We start from the raw sequence: 19,308 nt of genomic DNA on the forward strand, positions 1-19,308 counted from the left end.
TTAATAAAGAGCAACAGATATTCCAAAGGATTACCTAGCTGTTAGGACATAACGCTGGAGCATGATGAGCTCTGTTTCTCATTCTAGGGTTTAATGGCTTTTGTTTCTTTTTTTTTCTTCTCAGTGATGTAATGTAAAATTCACAGTCACGGAAGCAGTGCTGGATCTCAAAAACAGTTTATCAAAATGATACAGGTGATACTCTGCTCCCCGAGGCTGTAACTCATTGGTTGTTATATAAAAAAATGTGTGTTCAGCTTTTTAAATTAAGGCGTCTACTGCTACGCCTTGCTTTTGTTGGCGTTAGTCATCAGATTTCTGAGCTCCAGTAGAAGGAGACTGTAGGTTAGATGCTCAGCTCAAGGCATTTGTGGACATTTAAGGGTGTGCAGATGAATTCTAGGCGCCTTGGGAACTTCTAGGTCAAAATACAGTGCTCTGACTAGAAGTGATCAGTTTGTGAATTAAGATTCAGACCATCGAGATCTGTTTGTGCCCTGATTTTTAACCCTTACACCTATCTGTCCCTCCTCTTGTTCATCCAACATACGAGCTCACTTTTTCTGTGCTTCACATTGCTGTGCATGTATAAATGAATTAAGGCTTTGAGTCCTGGATGGTTCTGTTCTGAAAAGCATGCTTCTTCTCATTTTCCCTCTCTTGTCACACCAGTCACTGATCATCTCACACACACGCAACTAGGAATATTATTCTGACATCTGTTTTGCAGTAAGCATTTAAACATGCAGTTTATTTTGGATTATTGAAGCAGGTTAAACTGAAGGAAGAATGCTGAAACAATTTCTTAAATACTGTGCTGATGGAGATACATTAATGTTTGATTATATTTTATCATAGTTTTTGCAGTTCTATTTGTATAGTCTGCATAACAGTTCTGTGGCGGTGAGGATGCTGTCACTATGGTGTACATGGTGCCAATGCTTTCATTATGAACAATTTTTTTTTGTTCAAATGTTTCTTTTAACTGATGGAAAATTTGGGGTTTGGCCTTAATTTTGTCATGTTGCTTCTCTTGTTTATCCTTTTGAAACCTACCTTTTATTTCCCTAAAGATGGGTTAAAATTCTGTACTTTTTATTTACTTAATTATTTTCAGTTGTCAAAGTGAAAATGCTGCTGCTCAAGTATTAGGAAACTTCATAGAAATTTTGTATGTATATTTTGCAGCTATGGAAACAAGTTGAGAGATTCTAGTTTGAGGTGGGATTACTTTTGGTCACTATGCTAGTGCAGTCAAACCAATCTCAATATACTGTTTGCTGTATAAAAAGATATAAGAACTTTGTGTCCCAAAAAGCTTAGAAACAGATTTTAAAGAGGATTTGGATGTTTGAATTAGACTTACATAGAATTTAGTCACCTGCCTTAATGCACGTTATACAGAAACTACCTAATGTGGAAGTATCTGAAAATCTGCAGGGGACTCTATTTTAACCACTGAAGTTCCCTAGGTACTTAAACGTCTAATGTGTGTGTGCCCAGAGACACTAAGGCTGTTTTCACAGACCTCCACTCTTTAGCAATCAGCTTAGACACTTTGAGATCATAAACTTAATGTTTTGGCACTTAAAATTCTTATAAGTATGATATCAGTGCACCTAATAAACACTGATAACAAAGTTCAGTGCAAAGCTCTGCAACCCTACCCACTTGCAATTGAGACAGTGTACCAGAGGTAGAAGGTTCACCTTTTTTATGCACTAGTTAGGCAGTGACATCTGTCACTGGTGATCTGGAAAAAGCTGAAAAACTTCAGTGAAAGTTTCAGAAATCTCACATTTGTGACTTTCCACCAAACTAAGCATAGTTAGATTGGAGCACTTTCTTCTAAGTGTGCCATTGTGTAACTATTGTACCACTTCTTTGAATCCAGAATCATTTTATGAATCTGCATGTACAAGTAGAATTATGTGGTTTTGTACTTCAAATTTGGAGATAGATGCTGACTAACAAGAAAGATGTCTTCATGTCTAAGTTTGATATCATGGTTCTCAGTTGCGAGCTGTTACTAATTTCTTTGCTTGGTTTCACCTTTTCCCATATACTGGAGAAGTGTAGTTAATGATTTCCAGACTGGTGCGTTAGAAGCTGGTCTGCATCTAAACTGAACATTAGTGTATTGAATTACAAGTATTATAGAAGTGTTGGTTGGAACCTATGCAGGTCTCCTAGACCAAACTTCTGCTCAAAGACAGACTGTCGCCTATGCTAGGTCACATCAGCCATGGCTTTGTCCAGATGTCTCCAAAAGTCTCCAGTGGTGGAGACTTGACTGCTTCTTGAGGTAACATGGTGCAGTGCTGCACAATTCTTATGGTGCAGGTTGTTATCTCTTTGTGATGCCACATCAGAACCCCACTCCTTCTCCCCCAGATAGTTCAGATCAGTGATTTTGCCAGAACTTAACGCTTTTTTTTTCCTGAGTTAGTTTCTACTGGAAACTTAGGAAAAAAAAGTGATAGAGGAGTTGGTGTGCATGTAGGGTGCCCCTTGATAGAACTCCATGATACTGCATGAAAGCAGGCCTGAATCCAAGGTGTGTCCACTTTGTCCTTACCTTTTTGGAAGCTAGTCCATGTTTAAACTAACTTTTCTTTATCAAATGTGTATTAGAAAGTTATATACAAAAGTAATTAATGCTCTCTATAAATGTGTTATTTCACATTTTTTGTTACATTTTATAACACATGCAATTTTCACTAAATATGAAGCACAGATATAAATGCTTCTGAGCAAATTACTAAGTAGAAGTTGAACAGTGAGTTTGTCAACATGGGATGTGGTGTCTGTATGGATCAATTAAATAAGTGCTGTAATTGTGATTTTCTATAACAATTGTGTAACTAAATGACATGATAATCAACTATATGAATACGTATACCAAATTATTTTGAAAGATATATGGAGGGTGTGCGAGGATATTTCTCATCTTAATTCAGGATAGGACTGGCTAATGGGAACATGTATGACTTCTGCAGAAAACTTGCTTATGGTTTTATTCACTCTGAGAAGCACCAGTTCTGGTGAAATGGAGAAGAAATGATAGAGTTACTAAAGAAACATTGATGCATTACAGCATTTGAAGAAAGCGAAAGTAGGTGAATAATTATGGACTAAATCTGAAATGCTGCATAGTAAATATTGCTTGTTCATTCAAGCTGAGTGAACTGCTGTCTAGCAGAGATCTCACAGTTGTGCACCTGTAGTAACAGTGCAAATATTGAGTGTATCACTGCAGTAAAATTAATACACCCACAGAAAACGTGGCTGGATAGATTTCTACAGGAAAGCCCCTTTTTTCTCCCCTCTTTGTAATAGTGCCATTTAATTTCTTTATGTTGACAAGTGAGGGAGGAATGGCAGGAAAAGCAGTCTTATCAAATGGAATAGTGTCAACATTGCCTCCTTTATTTTGGGTTTTAATAGCATCCTTATTGTATAGCTTGTCACTAGCGTTTTCAGTAGAAACAAAAATAATTTTCTTAATGTGGTTTATGATCTTGGGGTGACTTTAAGTTGATACTTTTGTTGTTGTTGTGCACTTTTCCGAGAAGCTGATGACCATCTATGTCTGAGATTCGTTGAGAGGATGTAAGGTTCCTCTGTTGTCTTCAATGATGTCAAAACCTGTATTTCTTTTATTCCAGCATTAACTAACCTACATATCTTTTCCATTCTTTATACTGAAATTTTATCCTGAAATCTTCAAAGCTTTTGCATTGCTGAAGAAGCTTCAGCTTCCCCCAGCCAAATCTTTCACTTTAATTCTTTAATGGCAACATTCAAATAAGGCATGATGCATTTGCTGCTGGTATATTAGAAGACGAAATTGCACAGGTAATCTTGAGGCAAAAAGAGGCAGACTTTGTAAGGGAGGTCTCCAAGTTAAAGTGCTACTCCAGTCCATTGATCTGCAGAGAACAAGAGGGCTGTATTTTCCATTTTTTTTAAATCCAAGTGTGATAATGCTTTGTTTCATTTTGCTTCTGCTGACTTTTCTTTGAAAGGACTGATGCTGGAAGTTGAAATTCAAAACATCAAAGCCATTTATGATTTTGAAAATAGTCATACATCTGTACTCAGTCTGTCTTGATTTATCCAAGGGTGTTGGTTCATGTTTTTTTTGTTAGTTATTTCTTTGTTTCAACATTTTTAGGTTATTCAGGTCTTTTGAAAGAACTTGCCTGAGTTTATTTTTGGCTGTGCATCTAGGCATCTGAGATTTCTGGATAATGTGACTAGACCGGTGTGGTCTGGGAGCAGAAGAACTAGTAGTACTATCTGTGAAGAAAACAGTGCCAGTAGCCATGGTCTGGGAGCCTCTGAGAATGGCAGCATGTGTCCCTAGTAGCACTTGGCAGGAGGAGAGAGGAATTCTGTCAACACTGTGCAGTTCTGAGTCGCTGCAGTTTGAATTAAATGTCTAGAAGCTAATGTGTAGGCATAGCAGGTAATGGACTAGTAGTGACTTGATTACATTATATGGGCAGGATTCAACATTTGGAGCATCTTACTTCTCTAGTTTGACCCAAGGTTTCACTCTGTTTTAATAATCCAAGATTGAGGTAGCAAAGGCAGAGTTTGACTTTAGCATTCATATCCAGATAAATTTCTTATCCAGGTATAGGACTTAAAAAACAATCCTCTGCTGTTATATCTATACATCCAGCACAGCCCTATTTTGTGTAGCACAAACATTCCCTTATTTTATGAACCCAGGGTTTATTTGATCTGATAGAAAAATGAAACAAAAACACCACTGCCACTTCTTTTTACAGAAATAGAAAATTCAGGATTTAAAACAAATAAAAAATTACACCAAGTAATTTCTTTGTAATGAGACAGCTGGTGGTTCCAGAGGTCTTAATGTAATGGAAAACCAAATATATGTATTCTCAGAAATTGGGTGATATTTTATGACATGCTTGTCTAGTGTCAGAAAAATGCGGAAGTCTGAATAAAAACTAAAATTGTATTTGTCTGCATTTTTATGGAATTAAATAAATTTACTTAATTGTGGAAGCAGCTGGCCACACAAACCACAGCGCGTATTGATGCTCCATCAATCCGAAGCATTTATGTTATTGCAAGCATTTGTGTAGGTTACTATGAATAAACATAAATACTGATTTGTATGTGTTGCCCTTCCACTGACACAGAGATATATTACCTTACTTTGGGAGTCTGTACACCCTTCTACTTTGCATAGATGTCTAAAGGAGATGCAGGCCACCCTTCTTTGGAGAGACAGTTTAGAGGAGACAAAAAGGTCTTTGTGCAGTTTTAGTTTAGTCTCAGTGTAAGTTGGACACAAATTAGTCCTGGAGGTTTGATTCTCTGCACTATGAGGAATCATACTTTCCCAACAAGACAACAGAGAATTTTTGTGCTTTTACTGTTTGCCTTTCTTTGTTTAATGGACAAAGATATATTTTTAGCTTGCTTTTCCAGTCCTTCTCTTGCTTATTCATTAACTGTCCTCCAGACCTCACAGTTTCTGCACCTTTACTTTGTCCTTTTTTAATAAGAGATACTCCCAAAGAAGTATTGCTTGACTTTTTAATGCTAATCTCGCTTCTGTTTCAATTCATGTTGACCTGGAGAATATATCTTGTAAATAGGAATACCAATGGACATGCTGAATATAATCCTCACTCTCTAAGCATAGATTGTTTTCGCAGCATCCTTAAAGGGTAAGCTGTCTTACTATCCAAATATCATGGCTGGGAAACTGAGGCTAAGAAAGGCTGTATGAATTACGTGAAGTCACACAGGGAATAAATGATAGGCTTAGAAGCCCCAGCTTCTGTTCTGTGTTTGGACTAATGCTGTCTCTCAAGAATACCCTTGATTCCTCCTAATGTTACATACCCTTCCGTTCTGTTAAATGTAGCTATTCAAAAAGTAGTTGATTCTCAATTTTCTCACTGTCTGTCCTATTGAAACTAATGGACACCCGAAGGCAGGCATGAAGTATCGTTACCTTTGACATCCAGTGTGTTTTATGTTTTAAACTACGTGTTAGGCAGAATTTTTGGATATTAATTTGGTATAATGAGATGCTTTTCTAATATCAACCCTAGTAAGTGAAGGCCTTGCAGCCAGCCTACTCTTTATTTAAAATTATTCCATTTCAGATGTCCTAATGAGTGCTGTGAGTTGTGTAATTCTTTCATAGTTTTCCCACATTCCCAGGGGGGCACTGGGGACTGGAGTTGTGTTTATTTCAAATTAGGGTGAGCCCAGAAAGAATATCTAGGGGAACTGTTGTTGTGAAACTCCTGCAATTTCAACAACAGCAATTAAAAAATGCATTATAGTCTACAAATGTTAGTGTTAAGATAACTCTCAATGCCTCTGCTGTTTGCCATTATCTTATAAATATCTTGACTCTGACTTTAGAGTGCTGTTTATGGAATTTAATAAAGCAAATGTAATAATGCTGCCTGTACTTTAATGCACAATCTCAATTGAGTTGACCAGAAGATAAATAGGAACAGGAATGATAGTGCATTCCTACGGATTGTTTTTAATAAGCTTGTTATTTAGTTGATCAGCCCAGTGCCATAATGCCTCCTATCCTGCTCTACCAGACAAATTTATTAATGCTTCCCCCCTAGCCCCCATTTCTCTGGGAACATTGATTCCCTGCAGACATATCTCTATTAAACCTCTAGAAAGTCACAACTTCCAAATTAGATTAAGTAGCAGGAATGGTACTAGAAGAATCAAAGAAAATTGAGTGCGTTATTGAATTCATGCCACATTGTCTCAGGAAGAGATGGGAGTTATGTGTAGTGGTAACTTTTGTCCTTACTGTACTAACAAAGCTGTGGGCATTGCTGTCAAACCTAATTGTCTGCAGCGCATCAAGGTAAAATGAATCTTTTCCCTTATCAAAACTTGTTTCTAGTGAGGTTTTACAAATGAGAAATAAGTTTCCAAAGGAAGCCTTACAATTGATCAAAATCATTTGCCATTATTTGCTGTGCACAACACTACCCGAAAACCTTACTGGCAACAATTTTAAAAAGCAGCTGGCGTTGGATAGTAAGCAGACTTTCCTGTCATGCTAGCAGTTGCAAAATGCAGATATTCATTTTAAAACTGCCTATTCCTCATTTTGATCTGACATATTAAAAAGCATATAATTAATGGTTGACATTAGTAATTAACATTAACTTTATGGTGCTTAATATGCCATCGTTCATCCATCAAATAACTGGTATGCATAATGCCTTCGCATAAAGGTTTTAATTACACAAATGATTTTTCAGTTCTCAGTCTCTACCATTTAAAGTACTTGTAAATGCATTTTTAAAAGATCTGAATTTTTCATTTATTGAATGTAAACATTGTTTTTGTTTCTTCCTAGGAGTGTGCACAAACGTGTAAGCCAGGGACTTCAAACAGGGAATGCAGACTCAAATGCTCAGCTCCCATTAGTGGCTAAAGAGCACCACCTTGCTGTCGCCAGTGCTCTCTGGAGAAATTTCTTTCCCTATCTGAAGAGCCAGAGAATGTCACAGATGCCACCTTCCCCTCAGCTTGCTGATACAGCTGCAGGTTAGCACAGACCCTCCATGCAAGCACCAAATTTTTTCACTACATTCTGGATCACAAACTTTCAAGGATTTTACATTGGGATGTTTCTGTTTCCATGTAGTAATATGCATAATTGCAAAAAATTAGACTCTATGCTAAATTTTAACAAGACCAAATAACGTAGTATTGAATTAGCTAATAGAATATAACCAGACTGAGAACTCCAAAGAACTTTGAAGCCATACAAGCGTGACGTTTTTTTCTTCTAGTCACAGACCATGAACATCACTTGCAAATGCTATACAATAACAATGAGAATAACTTATTTCACTGTATCTAGAACTTATATCTTTTTACAGAAGCTTATCTTAACTTTGTGTTGACTATTCCTTTCACTATGCATGTGATTCAATCATTTTTTGTTTTGTGTATTTTACAGATTAAGACAGTTTAAGAGGTTGATTAAATGACTCTTGTTTTTTTGCTGAACTTTTATGGTCATGTCGTGGTCATAAAACTGTTTCATAATTCAGTTTAATTTTTCATTTTGCTTGCACTAAGGAGTTAGTCGTTAAGACAGTATTCCATATGTATGTGTACTCGATGTGCAGCAGGAGAATCAGCATGTCATTGAATAAAAAGAAATCTCATTTTGATCTTTACTGTCAGTAGTTAGCATTGTATTCTGCAGTTACAATTATCTTCTATCCACTTAGCTAAAACACAGAGATTTTAGAAAAACGTGTCGTCTTTTTCTCCCCATCATGGTATGAATTAGGTTCAGATAAGCTCAGAAGCACTGATTTGGTAATAGAAACATGAAAAGACCCTTCATTTGATGCAGCTTGGCAGTAGTTAGTAGGTGACTGTAATGAAGGAGGCAGCATGCAGTGGTAGTGGTCTCATGCTGCTGAAACATTTATAGAAAACAGCAATACAAATCAAAGGAAGAGGTTGTTAGTGTCATAACTTTCATTCATTTCCTACAGTGCTACTTCTTTTTATTTTATATTAACACAGTAAAATAGCAAGAAGAGCAGCCTGTTATAAACTCTGCTTAGAAGTAGTAGAGTGCAGTTGTGACCTGCTCTATATAGATGTGTCAGGCACATCTATACTCAGGATAAGGCAAACCCTTTCCACGCTGTGTGAGCTTTTTGCCTTAGAGGCTGCAGCCCAGAGAAGAGACCAGTCATAGCTCTCCTGCTCCCCCTGCCAGGCAAATAGCCTGAGTCTCACATTATCATTTCTGTCTCCCTTTTCTCTCTCACCAACGTTATGGTGGATGTTGCAGAAACAATGTGATAATCTGGGAGAAAGCTGGCACAAATTGCTTCCTCACCTGAAGCAGAGTGGGGACTCAGTCTGACCTCCTTTTTCATTCTGAAGCACACAAGGAAATGTGAAGTCCTTCATAGCTTATGATCTATCCCTACACCATTAATTACAGCACCCTCATTGTTGATGTTCCAAAAAACTAGCCTTTTTTGTCAAAATCAATGCAAGCAGCAATCAATGCTTCTTAATGCAAGCAGTTCTGTAAATAATTATCTTAATAAGTTATTATTACATTGATACTTAAGTGGTATTGGAAGATTTGAGAAACAGTGAGCCTGTTATTGTGGTGCCCTCCAAAATAGTTTTCCAACTTACTTGATGTCACTCACTTCCAATCACATAACTCCTCATTATTTCAGATTACATTAAAGACATTTGTTATTTGCAGTGTAGAGATGGTACCATAATAACTTTTATGCTGGCAATGGTGATTATAGATTCCACAGTAAATCTAGCTGGAACAGCAGAAACCTATGTTTTGTTAACAAAAGCTGTGTACTATTCCGCTTTCTAGATCTGTAGCTTCTACTGGTTCATCCTTTCTAAATAGGACTCTCCCTTGCAAGAGGTGTGTGAAAGTAAATAAAACTAAACCCTATAGAATTACGTTAGTACTTCCACATACAAGGGACACAATAGTGAAGCTACACTTTCTCTATAGAGACAGCTACATTTTTCCATGCACGTAAATGTTGTAATGCTATAATGGAATGGAAAGCACTATGGTAATAGTGAGGTGAAAAGTCTCTGGTTATAGCAAATAAGATTGAGCCCACACAAAGCAGCTACAGAAATGAGGGAAAAGAGCTGCTTACCTTTAGAAGGCCTCAGATAAGCAAGGATCTACAGCAAAAGATGCCCTTGCCTCCACTACCAACCCTGAAATGAGGCTTGGGAAGGGGTGGATCCTGGCTCCACGCCTTTCAGTAACTCTGGTGCATTGCATGCACCTGAGCTCCCCTGGGTTGGCCCTGCCTTCCCACTAGGTGTTCAGTCACTGTTTCAGGTCGTGACTTTGCATTTCCACGGCAAATGCTATCTGTTCCAGTAGTTGCCTAGTTCTAATAGAGGTTTCTAGTACTTCTGTCAATACGCATTATTATTTGTAATTAGCTTTAAATGTTTTTTGTTATGTTTCATTTTTGTTAAACAGGAAATTACTGATAAACTATTAACATGGTACTATGTTTTTCTCTCTTTAAATCAGGTTTTGCACTGTTGGCATTGGATATACCCAGCAAAGCTCTATCAGATCTTCAGCCACAACCTGTTCTATCAATGATGCAGCTGTTTGGATGGGATGATATGGTGTGGCCTCACCTGGTGTCTAGGTATCTGAGTCACCTAATTCAAAACAGGTGAAACATTGCAAGTACTTGTTCTTTCAAGTTCTTCCAGTACCTTCTTATTCCCTATTCAGACTTGGGAAATCGTTGTTTCGAACAGCAATGTTTCATTAAGTTCACTCTGGTTCTGAGAGTCTTTTGAAATTCTAGATTTCTTGAAAGTACCATATCTTCTTGGACTTTAATGGTATGTAGTAGGTGTTAATTGCATTGGTTGGATTTCCTGTTTGTTTTTACATATAAACAGTTTAGGACGCTCAAAAATGTCAGGGCAATAGGTAAGAATGAGTTTGGCAAAGTGTCAGCCTCCTTATCCAGCTGCACTTTAATTTGAAACTTAATAAATTCTAAAATTTCTTCTTAAAAGTACTGGTCTTATTCTTCTTATACCATTTACATTTAACAGAAAAACTTAAATCTTATTATAATAAGTTGAAATAGACATTATCAGAGAAGTCTGAAGACACTATATAGTTAATATTAATATTAAAATGTCTTGACTTCTTTTAAATGAAGAAGTTCTTCAGGAAGCTGAGGAGGGGTTGAATAGCATTGAAAATATAAGGAAAATGATTGTCAGAAAATGCATGCATTAAAACTTTCTTTTTCACACGCTTGAAACACTTTCTGAACACATACTAATGTTCATGGAGCTCTGGTTTCTGAGACCTGCTAAATGAATGCTTTAAATTAAATAATGGGATAAGAAAATTTATCACATTCATATGTTTTACATACCAATGATGAATTTTCACAGAATTGCTTAGATGTTGGAAGGAACCTCTAAAGCTCAAATAGTCTAACTTGTCCCATTATCTGCTCAAGTAGGGTCAGCTAGAACAGATTGCCCAGGACAATATACAGTTAGAATTTTATATAGCTGAGAAACTTTACTCCCCTTAAAAGGCCCATGTAAGTCTAAGATGGCTGGTTTGGGGGAATATTTGTTTTCATGGTGTGTTCCCCTGTTACTGAATCAGGCTTTGGAAGCAGAGGTGAGAGATGAGAGAGTGAATGTGTCTTTGTCTCTTTGTTTCACACTACTTGAAAGTGAAAAATGTTACTTGTTTTTTGGGGTAATACTGTACTTAGGAACATAGCATTCAGTCTCTAGATTTGCTGTGTTTCTCTTGGATAAGCACTATAGTGTGAGGTTTCAAATACACATGCTGAATAAAGTAGGAGATGAACACATGCAACTACCTATTCATAATTTAAATCCGTTACTCAGGAGGTAAGATCAAGGAAAACACTTCTATGCCTAAACTGTAATTTTAGTCCTGTTTAAGTGCTTAGGATTAATTACCAGTTCTCCCAGTAAACACTTCAGTGAAATCAGTTTCTTTATAGAATGGAACTATTTGGGTTGGAAGAGTCCTTTAGAGGTCACCTAGTGCAACTCCCCTGCAGTGATCAGGAATCTCTTCAGCTACATCAGGTTGCTCAGAATCCCCATCCAGCCTGTCCTGGAATGTCTCCAAAGTAGGGGCATCCACAACCTCTCTGGGAAACCTGTTCCAGTGCTTCACTACCTTTATCATGGAAAAACTTTTTCCTTGTATTCTTATGTATACTTAAGTATACGTTATTATCCTTATGTAGATTTAGGTATATATTAGTAATATTCAGTAAACACTCTACATATCATTTTAAGTGTATCCACAAATATATTGCCATCCTAGCTGGGATAAGAATAGTTTTATTTGGAACTGTGGCCTAAGCATTCATGCTCCCAAGTGTGTTAGCAAGCAGAGAACCTGCACATATTACTAATGCTGATTTCCCCCTATGGCTCCGCTGCCAGAATTTGATCTGAAAACACAGTTAGCATTGATGGTAGTTAATGTGTGTTCACTAGTTGAGCAAGAATTGGGAAGACCAAAGGTGAGTCTTGGACTCCAAAGAAGTTCAAACTTGAATTTCCAAATACCAGTTTAGGAATGAGAGGCTCTTGCCTCTCTCCTTTTGTGGGTTGTGCCATGGAGTAAGTGGAAACGTTATGTTCATGGATTCATTTCAAGAAAACCCAATGGAAGTAATAATGGTTTCATAGTTCAGTGGTGATGGATGTGTCTTCTGCTTACATGTGTGTATATTCTCTCTCTTTTTGGTTCTCTCTCATTTGTTCTCATTCTGTCTTTCTCACTCTCAATTTTTCTTTCTGAGTCTGTCTTGCTCCTTTCTTGAAATCTCCCATTGGGAGCATGGGACATAAAGCCCTTTCACCAGGCACATATTTTTTTCCCATAAGCAAAGGTTACAATTGCCAAATATCAAGAATTGTCAAAATTGCCCAGCAATGTAGAAATTGGAGTATGTGAGACTAGAATATGTATGTTCCTGCTTCATCAGCAAAGCTACTAGGAGCTCATACTTCCTTGTGAAAGAACAACTTTATTTGATAGAATTTAACAGATATATTGTACTCTAAATACTGTCATTTTCTTATATGCTAATAAGGCTTTTTTTAATGCTAAAAAGGCTTTTTTTTTTTTTTTTTTTTTTTTTTTTTTTTTTTTTTAGTATGCTTCAAGTACTTATTTACCTTAGGCAGTTGTAGAGCAAAAGTTATCAAAGTGTCTCAAGTGCTGGAATCTTAAGCCTTCATAGTTACTGTGCTGTGATAATTTTCACATCAAACATTCTCAGTTAAAAAGTAAAAAGATTATTTTGTTGCTGATGCTGTTATATACCCTGCAAGCTCAGCCTAGTCTCTTTCAGATGGAAGCTCTGTTTTGCCTATCAGCTACTTCAGTGTTGATAATAAAAGCTCTGATGGGCAAGCTGTGCCCTTGGGAACATGTGCACAAGCTTTGGTATTTCTACTGCAGTAGTGCTTAAAGTTCCTCTCCCAGTTAGTGTTGTGTAGTACATGGTAGTATTAGAACAGATTTAAATTATCTTCAAGCATGTGCATAAACTCATTGATTTAAAAGAACCACTCATCATGCCTATAGCAGGTAGTTCCTGTTCTTTCCTTTCTGAAGGAGTGGGAACATATTTCTCTCCAGCTTCAGGAAGATGCCTCAGTGGCCTACCTGCAACGAAGAAACAGAAATAAGGATGAGTCTTCAGCAGAGAGTATTTTTGTAATGCTCTTGAGTCCACAGAGACTAGCTGCGTGCATCCAAATTATGTAAGGGTCGTGTTGGATTTTTTTGCTGTTTACACATTACTGCAAAGAGCACAATGTCCATAGACATCCTGGGGTTTTTGTTTTGGAAAATGGAATTTAATTTTCAAACCTGTAGTTTTTGGTTGTGGTTTGCATTTGGTTTTCTTATTGTCAATTGCATTTCAACAGGGATGTTCAGACAAAATGTACAGTTGTCATTGCTTTTAACAAACTAACGAAGAAACCAAAAACCTTTATTAATGATATTCAGTGAGGAGCAGAATCCAGTTTGGCTTCCACAGGTCCATCTGGACTCTCTGTTGCAAGCCTGAGTAAAAATTCAGTAGAAAATAAGTAGATTTATATGTACATATATCAAGAAAAGAATACAAGCATTTTTCATTAAAGTCAAAGCAGCTAGGACTGACTGGGGAAGAATCTCTCGAAGAAAAATGTTTAGCTATTTTCAAGAAATTTCAGTGACCTGAAGCACACGAGGAGCTCATCTCATAGGAATTGCAAAGGGGCATAGAACAGATCTGCTGTCCATTAGCAAGGAGGTTCTGCAGAGTTAATTATACGGGACTGATGTACTTAGGAAAAAGTCACTACAGCAGCTCCTTGTGGTGGTAAGGCAGACAAACTTTGGCAATGCTGAGCAGCTGAGTAGTGTGGCTGTACATCGAGTGTTGATGGTGCCATTGATTCCAGCCTGTCTCTTGTCTGGAAGAACAGGAGTGAATGATTGAAAGTATGTACAGCAAGTTTGCTGTGTGTGTGAATACATACATAAATGTATACATATATACATTTTCAAGTGTACATCAAGCATAGCAGTTTTCCTTTCTCATCTCCTTGCTGCCTTTTTATGTTTTCTTCTCTTATCTAACAGAACCTGTCTTTGTTTGCTAAAGGAGATCTTTTCCACCTTACATGTAGTTGGGACTGAGCAGACTTCAGAGTGGTTTGGGGTACCTGAGCTAGCTTTCTGTGGAAGGCTGGGATAGCTTAAGCGGTTTGAAGTTCTAACCTGATTCAGATAAAACTGTTCTGTGTTGTATGCTGACAGTTCAGATAGAACTGTGAAGTTATCTGTTGTTGGAATAAGACATTCCACACTGTGAATTTTTTTCTCCCTTTGTTTTGTTTAATGTAGAGGAAACGCGAATGCATTTGTCTGTGTGCTTTTACATTCCTAGGTGTGGCATTACAGAGTTTATTGTTTTATCTCTATTTAGGCATCAAGTTATCACGAGCGAAATCCCCAAAGCACACAGAAGAAATGTCAATTTTCCTTTTCTGTTACTTTACTTTATTTCTAATTGTGTATTTCTATACGTGGAGAGCCAAATGAGACACCCTGCCACCTTTTCTGATACTTTCAGTAATCTCTTTACCTTTTTTTCCTCGGCTACTGATGCAGTGCCCTGTGTGAAGCTTTTTCTACTATGGGATACACATCCTATGAAGCTCTGACGGTGCGTTCTTGGTTTCGATGCGTTTTGCAAATGTTCATAGATCAACCGAGTGCTTCGCTGGCCAAGACAGATGCTGAGCGAACAGTTGGTAAGTGTTCACATTTCCCTAATGTTTGCAGTAACAATTCTATATTGCAAAACTGGCAGACATTTTTAGCTAATTACAAAATGTATTTTTGTTTGTATTCCTTGACTTTTACCTAATTGCAAACTGTGTTTCTTTGCGCTGTTTGTGCTATTTATTGATGGCTTGCCTGCTCTGCGTATGACAAATTTATCACAAACAAAGATAAAAGAGCTTGTTTCCTTGGAAGCAAAGAACAAAAACTTGCTCCCAAGGAGACAAGCTATTTTTCCCCCATGGAGAAACTGCTCTGAAAAAGTGAAAATCTGAAGTAAATAGTTGGAAATCATGCTGTGAACCCCCTAAAAGAAAAAAAAAAAATCCAATTGCAAGTAATTCTTTCCTGTTTTATATTGAATATTTTGCTGTCTTAGAGCAACACTTCATTTTTTCTACAAAACACTGCAGTTCTAATTATCTGTAGAATACATCTTACAGCAACTACTTTTATGCACGTTTTGTAGATTTCTAAGAAAGCCATTAGGAAAATGAAAGACTTGGTTATCCATCTTTAATATTTTTCATTCTTGTGCATCATTATTAGAACCATAACTACTTCAGACACGCGTTCTTTGTCAAGAAAAATACTGTCAGTTGCAGAATCCATATTTTAGATGCTTTAAAATCATGTTTCACTTTATGATTTTGTGACTAAAATAGAAAAGCATAACTATGTGATGTATAACACTGCTGTGCTCTCTTGTAACAATCAGGGAAAGCCTATATGGAACAGCTGACTGAAATGACAAGACTGATTTTTAAACTCAAAGAAGTAGAAAGCATTCTCTCAAAGGCTCGTGTTGAAGAACCAGTTTTAAAGCAAGATCCTAAAAATGCTCTTGTCCAATTCATTAAGGTACTGTATATCTTTATGTTAGTTCATGGTGTAACTTAAGTGAAAAGGAATTATATATTAGCTTTGCTTTGTGTGTACAATAAGAAATCATTTTGATGTTTTTGTTTTCTCAGGCTGTCGGTAGAACTTACAGTGGCCTTCAGACGCTCCCTGAGAAATCTGCCATGGTACTAAAAGCCCTGGAGTATTTAGGTGATGTATTAAAGTATGTAAAACCTTATCTGAAGGCAAAAGGGCCTCCAGAAGGTCTGCAACTTGCATACTGGATCATAGGTAATTATTTTGCGACCTTTTCTCTTTTAGGAAGCTGTTTTGTAAGGAAACAGTAAAATGTGATGTTTAATACTTTTGGTTTTTGTACTGCCCATCTAACAGTTTAAAAAAGCAAAGTCACCAAGATGTTACAGTTAAATACTTTAATTTTCTTTCACTAATTTTCTTTGGTTTTTTAATTCTGATGCTGTGAAGTCAAACCTCCTTGTGATTTTTTAAAATTATCCCTGCAAATCAGTATTTTCAAAATTAAGATGTTTTAACATCTTTTGGCACCAAAAACCACTTGTTTCACCCAAACAAAATCAGAAACATTAAGTCAGTTAAGCAGTATTGCAATACAACATCATATTCATTGGAGCAGTGACAGCAGATGTGTCTGCTTAAGTAAATTAGGGATCTTATATACACCCTTTTACAGTTCCTTATGTACAGCTTGTGCTTTCTTAAAACTCAGATTCTACTTTTTCATTAAAATGTAGAAATATTGATAGGATGGGAAAATAAGAAAGCTGTTTGTTTTGAGTGAATATGTCAGATTCTCATTCACTTAGCTTTAGAATTAGACTAAACCTTAATTCAGCTTAAAAACAGAGGTAATGATTTGCATGTACATACATACATAGTATTTATCACGACTAAATGGAGGAGAGTGTAAAGCATTACTGCCATGCAGAAGCTGCATAAAATGTAATGGAATTTCAATTTTATTAAAGTACCTTACTTTTCTGCTGCAAGATCCATGTATTTTGAAATGATTAATGTTCAGCCAGGCTGTTGTGCACAAGAATTTGTACTTCCTTCTTAGTTAAGGAAAAAAAGATTCTAAAAAGGCTTAAAAATATATTTTAGTGTATTTCAATCACTTCTTAGCATTGTGAACTCATTAAATTATAAGGACAAAGCAAGATTCTTAACAAATCAAGAATCTTCCCACTTGTGCATACTATACATGTCAAGTTGTGTCTTCTACTGTCCCATACATCACAGCAAGGATAACAGAAGGAATACTTTTAGCCAAAATAAGCATGTATCTTTCAAAACAGGAAGCTCAGGCGATGTTATTAGATGTACTGTTAAATGGTCGTTCTCATTCTCTATGATTGATCATGGTGTTTTCTCTAACTCCACAAGATTAATGTTGTTTTTCGTTGTTTTTAGAGATGGTAACAAATGAGTTTGTAGATTCTAACAGCCTACTTCTGATTTCTCACTAATTTCAAAGTCTTAAACATATTTTCCTGGAGTTTCCTTCCAGCAATTTGTTGTCGCTTCTAATCAAATATTATCTTAGGAATGCTTGTGAAAAGTACTACATAGGAATCTGCTTAGTGAGACACCTTATTTTATCTGCATTTTAACACTCTCGAGCATACTGTTATTTTCTCAAAAATTCTTATCCGTAATAAATTTCACAAAGTGAGGGCATTTACACGCCAACACCTTTTAACTGTTCAAGGTTTTTTTTTCTTTTACAAATGAAAAAAAAATCTTAAGACCGTCTCAAAGCTGTGCAAATGATACATTAATGTGTAGAAAATGTGTCGTCCGAGATCCTCATTTTTTGGACTTGGCCCACACCATTCTGGAGAGAATACTCGTTCAGTGGAGTCAGGTGGCCTTCATTCTGTTAATCTACCAAATGAAATGCATTCAATACTATTTGGAAGACATATAATGTTTTCCTAGCACTGAATGAGTGAGTAGCTGCTAAGGTGGCCACGTTGTTAGAAATATGAGTGGAAGGCAAAGGCAGTGCCTCTGGAGTGATCAGTGCAATGGTAAGGTCTGTGTGATCTGAGTGTACATCTGCTGATTGCAGAGCGTTATATATCAAGGTTAGCTAATTTTTCTGGAGGGCTGTGAACGCCTGTCCTCTCTTTAGCTTTACTGTACTTCTCCTAAAACAGCTTCACTTGCATAACACCTTGTAATTTATTGAAACAGCTTGATGTTGGTAAACAGGAAATGGACATTTTCTTCACCAAGCTTTTTCTAAGGGAATACCATGCAAATAGTATTTGAGAACGAGACAGTTTCTGTCGTTATTCTTGGATGACCTATTCAACATACTTCCTTTCTTCCTTTTTAGGCTTTCTTAGCTTTTTTTATTTCCCTGACTGTGAATTGCTTTGGATTTTCTTGATTCTCTTTCTACAGGATGTCTTGTAAAATTCTGGGCGCCAATACTGGCCACTTCCAAAGCACAGCAACTCTTGTTCCGCATTGTAGATTGCTTGCTGCTGCCTCACTCAGTGCTGCAGCAGGACAAAGAGCTGCCTGGGGCTTTACTGTCCGCCATTCAGGAAAGCCTACACCTTTATCTTCAGGTAAATATGTGAAGTCTATTATCAGCAGACAAATGTAGCTTTAGGAAAAGATTCATGCAGCAGAGAAGATTTTCTTATTTTTTTTTCCTGTAATCAAACAAGTGCTGACTGAATTTAAAGAAGCAGCAAGAGAAGATTTTTCTTCTTGAAGAATTTGAAGGAAAATTGCCACTCCACTGGCTTTCCTGTCTTTGCATGCAGCTATGCTGAGGTACACTCCAGAAGCTGCTGTTCTGCTTGCTGCAAATAGAGAGGCTCATAGCCAACCTGCTGTTTACGCTGTGTCTCATGTAAGAGATTTCTGAAACACTGAATCGTGATATATAGCAAGACACTTATTGAGATGACAGAGCATAGAAGTGCTTTAAATCATCCTTGATTTTGTTAACTGTAGATAATTAAAGATGAGCTACTCTATTTTTCTTTGGTCTTAGTAACAAAAGACAACCCTCTGTGTATCATGGCATTGTTTTATCTTAATAGTTTGAGGGTTCATTTTGCTGAATCAAATGCCTTTTCTACTGCTTATGCTAACATGAGTCAAGCTTTGCATCCTGTTGTTTCTCCCATCCTTCCCTCTGCTTACCTTATGCTCCTGAAAGGCTTGTTGTGTTGTAGAAAGGGATTAATTCCTGTGAGTAAAAAAGAGAATATGGTTTGAAAATAAGTCAACATATTTAACCTTGTAAAACCATTTTTTTTTTTCTCCCTGCTTCCTTTTTCCCCTTTCCTTCTAATATTCATTTAGACTGTAGTTTTAAGTGATTACTTTCAGGATTGTATTGTGAAACAATGCAGTGGTGACTTTGTAAACATCTCTTGGATTTATTCCCTCTTTCAAAAGTTGCATTATGATTGATGATGTCATACGGAAATAAATAT

General features: G+C 36.8%; 1 protein-coding gene across 4 annotated transcripts in view; it reads left to right on the forward strand.

The window, feature by feature from the left end:
* Window positions 1-19,308, forward strand: part of MMS22L (MMS22 like, DNA repair protein) — an 88,646-nt gene that overhangs the window by 56,862 nt on the left and 12,476 nt on the right. For 3 of the 4 annotated variants that reach the window (XM_090135977.1, XM_031610781.2, XM_090135976.1), the window contains exons 15-20: window positions 7,397-7,587; window positions 10,112-10,262; window positions 14,789-14,931; window positions 15,681-15,823; window positions 15,937-16,096; window positions 18,257-18,426. In XM_090135977.1, coding sequence (XP_089992103.1) covers window positions 7,397-7,587; window positions 10,112-10,262; window positions 14,789-14,931; window positions 15,681-15,823; window positions 15,937-16,096; window positions 18,257-18,426 — 958 coding nt within the window. The remainder of the gene's footprint in view (window positions 1-7,396; window positions 7,588-10,111; window positions 10,263-14,788; window positions 14,932-15,680; window positions 15,824-15,936; window positions 16,097-18,256; window positions 18,427-19,308) is intronic. The other variant, XM_090135978.1, reaches the window with a different exon arrangement.

This window comes from Phasianus colchicus, chromosome 2 (assembly GCF_987193195.1).
Source record: "Phasianus colchicus chromosome 2, bPhaCol1.hap1.1, whole genome shotgun sequence".
Lineage (NCBI taxonomy): Eukaryota > Metazoa > Chordata > Aves > Galliformes > Phasianidae > Phasianus > Phasianus colchicus.